Raw genomic sequence first — 7,262 nt, 5'->3', positions numbered from 1 at the left:
ATGACAAGCACAAAGCACAAGAGGCCCCTGTTCATGTTCTTAAGGCCTTTTGGGAAACATGGAGTTGTTCCTTTGGCCACATACAGATGCATTTATAAAGAAGGTGACATTGTAGACATCAAAGAATGCCCCATAAATGTTACCATGGCAAAACTGGAAGAGTCTACAGTGTTACCCAGCATGCTGTTGGCATAGCTGTAAATAAACAAGTGAAGGGCAAGAGTCTTGCCAAGAGGATAAATATGTATACTGAGCACATTAAAGACGCTAAGAGCTAAGGTAGTTTCTGGAAATGAGTGAAGGAAAATGATCAGAAAAGAAGCCAAAGAGAAAGGTACCCGGGTTCAGCTGAAGCGCCAGCCTGCTCCACCCAGAGAAGCCCACTTCACCAGAAGCAATGGGAAGGAGCCTGGGCTGCTGGAGCCGTTCCCTGGGAACTCATGGCATAACAAATGAAAGAAAAATAAAAGACCTCTGGACTCTTAAAAAATTATTTATTTTTTACCTGAAAGAGTTACACAGACAGAAAACCTCCTTTAGCTGGTTCACTCCCCAAACGGACACAGCAGACAGAGCTGAGCTGATCTGAAGCCAGGAGCTTTTTCTTCCCCCACGAGGGTGCAAAGACCCCAGGACTTGAACCTTCTTTTGCTGCTTTCGCAGGCCACAGGCATGGAGTTGGATCAGAAGTGAAGTAGCCAAGACATGAACAGGCACCCATATGGGACTCCAGCACTGCCATCAGAGGATTAGCCTGCTAATGTATGATGCCAACCCCCACAATTCAAGTTCCGTTAGATAAACAGTCACCTCAACATGGCAGAGGAACTCACACATGGGTTAATCCAAGCAAGAACTCTGTCAGTGGACACCTTGGGTGCCTAGTAGGCATGGTATCACCATCACACCTTTGAAGTCTAGCATGGCTCTGTGTTACTGCATTCTCTTTTGGCCCACTGGCCCTGCGTCCAGCCCCATTTTTTTTTTTTTTTGGCCTAGGCATACCTCCTGACTCCACCACTATTAGGACAGAATGACCCATACTGCTTCTTTAATGTGATATCTTTTAAAGACATTTGGTGGCTCAGTGGCTACACATGCCCTTGACTGCCTGGCTACTTCACCGGCATTCTTAAAATGAGTGTTAAGGTTGTGAGCATCTCTATTTGTATAACTGTGTGAGTTTTTGTTGCAAATGAACACTGGATCTGTGCACTTGATGAGCTCCAGACAGAAGTCATCGCACAGTACTGTTCCTCCTCTGGTTTTGCACACCTGAAGAAAGGATATCCCCACTCAACGAGACCATTCTACTAGAAACGTGGGGACTAGTCTTTGCTGAAGCAGGTCGTGCCAACTGAATCTTTGAAGTACCCTTTGCACCTACTCATTGCCCTTGATGGCTACCACCATCATTCTGGGAACCACGCCAATTGTGTAGGTTTTACATGACTACAATGAAATACCCCAGACAACTAACATATTAGAGAAGTTTATTTAGCTCACAGTGTGTTGAGTTTCAAGTCCAAAAGTGGGCAGCCTAGTTGGCTCAAGGTGGCAATGGCAATGGTGGACTGTGCATGGAAGGACTACATGGTGACCCAGGAAGCAGACAGTGAGTGAGTCAGAACTCTCTTACAGGATCTACCACCTGATGATTCACATACTACTCGCTCCCAGTGGTGCCACCTCCCAATGGTATCACATGGGGGCAAGCCCTTCACACACGGGCCTCTGGAGAAGAGGGGCATGCAACATCAAATGAATATCAAATGATGACATTAACAGTATTCCTTAACAGGTCCCCTGCCTTTCATCCTGATTCCTCACACAGCCGCCAAGAGTGCTCTTGCAACAGATCAGATCACACCATGTCCCTACCTGCAGCCCTTTAGAGACCTCCCCCTGAACTAAACTCTACGCTGTCCTTTGTCCATCTCTCTGCTACCGATGCTCTTCGTGCTCCAAGAATTTACTAAGCTATTCCTATCCGGTGAAATCTCTGCCTTCAGGTCATTTTATTTCTATGCTTTCTCAGATTTTCTTTTAAAGATTATTTGAAAGGCAGAGAGAGAGAGAGAGATCCTAGAGATCTCCATCTGCTGTTTAGTCCCCAAATGCTCGCAATCCTGCAATCCCTGGGCTAGGCTAGGCTGAAGCCAGGAGCCAAGAACTCCATCAGTGTCTCCCAGGTGGGTAACAGGGACCAGAGTCCTTTGGGCCATCTTCGGCTGCCTTCCTAAGTGTGGTACTCAACACCAAGGCAACGCCACTAGGAGGTGCAGGTGTGATGAGTCGCTGCCTAAGCAGCAGTGTCACGGCGCCTGCCCCTTCCTCCAGGTTTGGAGAGCACTCTGATGGTCTTACATTATTTCCTTCACAGAACCCCATCCTTTCTACCACGGCACTGGTCACGATCTGTAACTACACATTCACTTCTTGAGTGCTTCTTTATTTCCTCTTCCTTATTACTGGGCTGCTTCCGGAAAACAGCTGGTTGAGACCAGGCCAGCTTCTCTTCACCGAGCACACAGTACCTAGCTTAGGACCCAGAGGCTGCTCTGTAAATATGTGAATGGATCCACTGTCTGATCCTCTACTTCTGCCTGAAATGTATGTTCCATCAAGAAAGAACCCTGGAAAAAAAAAGGCCATACTTCAAAGACAACTGGTAGGAAAACTCAAAGACTTTGTTTTACAAACATATAAATTATTTTATTTACAAAGCCATGTTACAAAAAAAAAAATACAATCACTCACTGGAGAATATTTCCAGGCCTGGTGCTGTACCATGGCAGTATCCGTAGATACGTGTTTTGTTCTTTCTATTGAAAACTGTAAGCCATAGAGTTCACTATTTACACCTCTTGCAGATGTTTGTTCTGCTTACAATAGTACAGACATGGGATGAATTCTATCTGATAGTGCTAACACAGAAAGAGGTGTGGGGCGAGGGAGGGCAGTACGTAGTGTTACAGAAAAGGAAGCCCTCTTGGTGAGGGCAAGGGGCTATGCGTTTAGAATGCTCGGACATGCTTTGTTCAAAATTCATTTGGAGAAGTTTCTAAAATCGGTAGTAGGAAAGGACACATGAACAGGTGCAAATTTTTGTCTGTGCAACAGTTATTTAATAATACCCCATGATGGACCAGCTACGTAAAACCCAAAGAGTTTTGTTAAAGTGCCATGGGCCAACAGCATAACAAAATATAAGGTGTCAATAGAAAATTTCCTTTTATTCCCCTCCTTTTTTTTTTTTTAAACAAGAGTTCACTGAGAATCAGCCATAATAGAATATGCTGTATAAACTATTCTCTACAAAGGTTGATCGGAATTATTTACAACTGGTACATTGATACAAAAGAAGGCATACAAGTTTTCCAGGTCGCTTGTTTTGTTGTTTTTGTCTTTGCTTACTTGCTTGCTTGTTTTATGGCTGACAGGTTTACACACACGTGTTATGCTGAACAACCAGAGCTTTTGAGCCATGATGGTTGGCAACATGGTCTGGAGGAGATCTTGAGGCAGGCAGGAGTGTGTGCGGAACCACCAAAGAATACCAAAAGCCTAATCCTCATCATGCTTTGCAGCCTGGGCCAGGCTGTTGGAATCCGTGAAATCAAACCTAAAGAGAAACTCTGATTTGCATTCAGTATTTCAAGCTGTCAGTTTTCATTCCTTCACTGTAACATAAATCTGTGGTGGATGGCAGAGGAAGAAGAGCGAGAAGGTGCCTCTTCCTGCCCCTTTTTGCTTGGTTTTCCAGCAATGTCGTCACCTTGGCCAGGGCCAGAATCTCCAGCAAGTCAGCAGCATTTGGTGGGGGAACCTCTCAATTCCAGTTTCCAAAGCAAGACGAGGTGATGCTGAGCCCCACGGACCCTCCCCGCACATCCCTGTCAAGGCATTTTTTTTCCCTTTACAAGCAGCTGTTTAATCTTGCCACTTCCACCCTCCCACTCTCTGAGTCAAAGAGTTTGTAGATCAGAGGGTATTTTGTTGCTGAGATTTTTTTTAACTCCTGAAAGTTTCACAACTTACAATAAATTATTAAAAAAAAAGATTTCTAAAACCAAACAAGACAAAAATTGTGCAAAAATAACAAAAATATGTACACACTTTTCAGTCTGGAGAAACGTACAATAAAAACATAATCCAAAGGATGTTTTAAAAATAGAAACATTGCTTAAACTTTCCTAAGTTTCATATTGTTTCTGAAACTATTCTGGTCAGTTAGCTCTGCAATATAGTAAAACATAAATTATTACAAAATTAACACTATAAAAATTTACTTTAAGAATATCTTCTAAACTTTTTTCCAAAGGGTCTAACTTATTTATACTTTCTTAAACATTTATAAGTCTTAAAATCTGCCTTAAGGTTAATTTTTTTCTTAAAGAAAGAGTAACATTTATCCCTTCAATTTGCAGTCTTTCTCTCTTTCCCCCTAAGATGTAAATAACCCAGCATATAAGTGCACTTTTAACACTGTAGAAATAAAAATTGAAAGAGTCTGAATGCATGTCCTGGTAGTTATTATCAACTCCTGATTTTCAAAAAAGAAAAATCTTCATGTTGTATTAAAAATTTCACTGATCCGGTAAGAAACACTGTCAGTACAATTCCATGGATACAGAGCATCCCTCGGCCTCCCATCTTTGTGGATTCTGATTGCATGGTGGAGCTTAACAGTAGTCTCATCTTTGGGCTGGGGGTGGGGTGGAGAAGTAATGAGAAGAACTTCAGGGGGAGGACGAGGCCTGTGCCCGGCCAGGCCACAAGCGCACAGCTAGGACCTAAGGATGGCAGTGAGCGCATGCCAAATGCCTGGGGGGACAGCAGAGAACACTTGTTCCATAGTGCTGGTCCCTGTCTCCTGGTTATCACTTCCAGCCAGAGCTTATAGTATTGCTGTTTCTTTCAAGAACTTCAGTGTGATTCACTCCACAGCTGCAGGGGCTGTTCCAAATGGCTCCTTCTTGGGGTCCCTTTGAGTGAACAGGGGGAGGGAGGAATTGTTGGCATTTATTCTCCCCAGTGGTTTAATACATCAAGCTCCCTCGGGAAGCCTGGAGAGCAGCAGCCAAAGGGACATCAGGCAGTGGTGGTCCACAGGCCCTCCATGGGGAGTGGCTTTCTGGGTTCTCATGGTGTTTTATTTTTCTGGGATTCCTCCGTCTTTCTGGCTCACGTAGCTTTGCACCCTGGCAAGAAATTTGCAAGGCTAGACTTCCAACACAAATATCCAGTTCTCACTGTCTTTGGTAGGTTATGGTTCCATACCTCTCACACTCTACTTGTCTGCCATTTTCCCAGGCCCACAGCAGCCCCCTGTCCTTGGGTCAAGCATGTCATTAACGGCCCACTCTCCGTGGTATCCCAACAATGTACTCCGGACCTAACGAAGCAACCACACCCCCCTCCACTTGTCTGCTCTCAGCTGCCTTGGAGTGACCTGTGAAAGCCAGCTCCCTCTGATGTCCAGTGGAAACCCCAGGGAGTGACAAGTAGAAGCTGGAAGGGAAGGGTGTGGCATGGAACCAGGAAGCACAGGGGTTTTCCAGGTGCTAAAGTTCAAGAGTTTCAGATGGAGCAAGCCCGGAAGTGACACTCTGCCCTGTCTGAGCTGGAGCCAAACGATGGTGCGGTAGCAACAGAAGGCAAGACACTAGAAACAAAGCACTGCATTGGTGGCTGTAAATATCACATCTGTGGCCTTTTTGCCTTTTTCTTTGAAAACAAAACTGCTTAGCTTTAAAAAAAAAAAGAAGAAGAAAATGAAAAAGAAGGTGGATAAGAAAGGCCAGAGCCACAGGCAGGGCATGGGAAACAGATTGTCTCCCTTTGCCCACTGCTAGCCCCTCCTCCCGCCAGGGCTACTGAGACTCCCGACAGGGAAGCCAGGGAGTGATTTGGAAGTGGCTTCGAAGTCTTGTTACGGAAGAGTCCTTATCCTCCCAGTTCTGTTTGTGTTCTTCTAGGAAAGAAAAGAAAACGCATCTCACAACCACACCTTCGGGATGATCCGGGAGGAAGCACTGGAGGACGACCCCCTCCCCCGCACCCCCCGCCCCGGCTCTCTATGACGGGAAAGACCACATTCTACCACGTGCGCTGCATACAGAGACCAGCCAAGAGTGCGGGATAAGGTGGTCACCAAGGAGGCCTCCAGGGACCAGAGCAGTGGACATTCATCACTGATGTCCTTTTGTACTGCGGATCCTCTTTCCCCCTACTAGTTTGCATATTCCTATGCAGTTCATAGACGATTCTGTGACGTATATAAGGCAGAAGCATGGCGCTGGGCTAAACATCGTGGCTTTGCAAACCTGGGTCATGAATTCAAGGTTCTGAGCCCTTCAGTCCAGCCATTTCATCTACCACATTGGGCACAAAAAAGGGCCAAATACAGTGACCCAAAATACCGGAGTAGAAGGTAGGAGGGGAGACACCCCTGGTTCTGTGGGGACATAAAACTTTCTTTTTGGCTATTGCTTTTGCTCAGACGCTAACCCAAGATTTGCGGGAGAATTACAAAGGACAAAAGTGCAAACAGTTGCTAGTTGTTGTCTAGGCAAAGTCAGGTGCATCTAAGTGAAACAACACAGCTAGACAAGGCAACTTCAAAAAGTTTATAAAGAAGGAGATTCAAGGGGAGCTTTGAAAGTGTGTGTGTGTGTGTGTGTGTGTCCTCCAGTGATGCAACAGGCAACCAACATCCCTTCCTACACTCTCGATCCTCCCCTGGGCACACAGGCTCCACTGGAGAAAATCATTTATCATTGGGCTTAATCCATTGAAGATTCACTGTGTCTCAACTTCTAGAACTTTCTGTCTATGCTGCATACTCCCACCACAGAGTCACACTCCCTATTCTCCCACCCCTACCACCAGAAGAAGCTCCAGCTTGTCTACACACATCCTGGGCCATCTTATTTTATTTCATAATAGCCTTAGGAGGTTGGCATTCATTTTCCCACTTGACATTTGGTAAAGAAACATGACCCAGAGAAGCAACCTGCTTAGGACTATACAGCTGGCACTGCTACTACTAGCATTTTTCCCGAGGCTTTGAGTAGAATAGAAGTAAATAAACCATCACAAAAGACATACGAGGGAGGCGGCATTATGAACCCCACTCCATAGATGAGGAAATGAGACTACAGAGAAGCTAAGGCACCTGGCCCAGAGAACAAAACTAGCAACTATACGGTGCAGACTGGGCAGCCAGCTTGCCACTCTGCCTTCACCTGGAGGTGAGA

The 7,262-nt window shown here is 45.4% G+C and overlaps 1 protein-coding gene and 1 pseudogene across 4 annotated transcripts in view; one reads left to right on the top strand and one right to left on the bottom strand.

Moving 5' to 3' along the window:
• On the top strand, nucleotides 1–456 carry LOC121170679 (annotated as a pseudogene).
• Nucleotides 457–2,919: 2,463 nt separating this feature from the next.
• The window catches only part of ATXN7L1 (ataxin 7 like 1), a 204,661-nt gene continuing 200,318 nt past the window's right edge, over nucleotides 2,920–7,262 (bottom strand). For 2 of the 4 annotated variants that reach the window (XM_041002513.1, XM_041002515.1), the window contains one exon: nucleotides 2,920–5,977. In XM_041002513.1, coding sequence (XP_040858447.1) covers nucleotides 5,936–5,977 — 42 coding nt within the window. In that variant the 3' untranslated portion in view covers nucleotides 2,920–5,935. The remainder of the gene's footprint in view (nucleotides 5,978–7,262) is intronic. The other 2 variants (XM_041002514.1, XM_041002516.1) reach the window with 2 other exon arrangements.

Source organism: Ochotona curzoniae, unplaced genomic scaffold, assembly GCF_017591425.1.
Source record: "Ochotona curzoniae isolate NIBS_2020 unplaced genomic scaffold, NIBS_Ocur_1.0 scaffold_2476, whole genome shotgun sequence".
Taxonomy (NCBI): domain Eukaryota; kingdom Metazoa; phylum Chordata; class Mammalia; order Lagomorpha; family Ochotonidae; genus Ochotona; species Ochotona curzoniae.
This window is presented reverse-complemented; position numbering and strand designations above follow the sequence as displayed.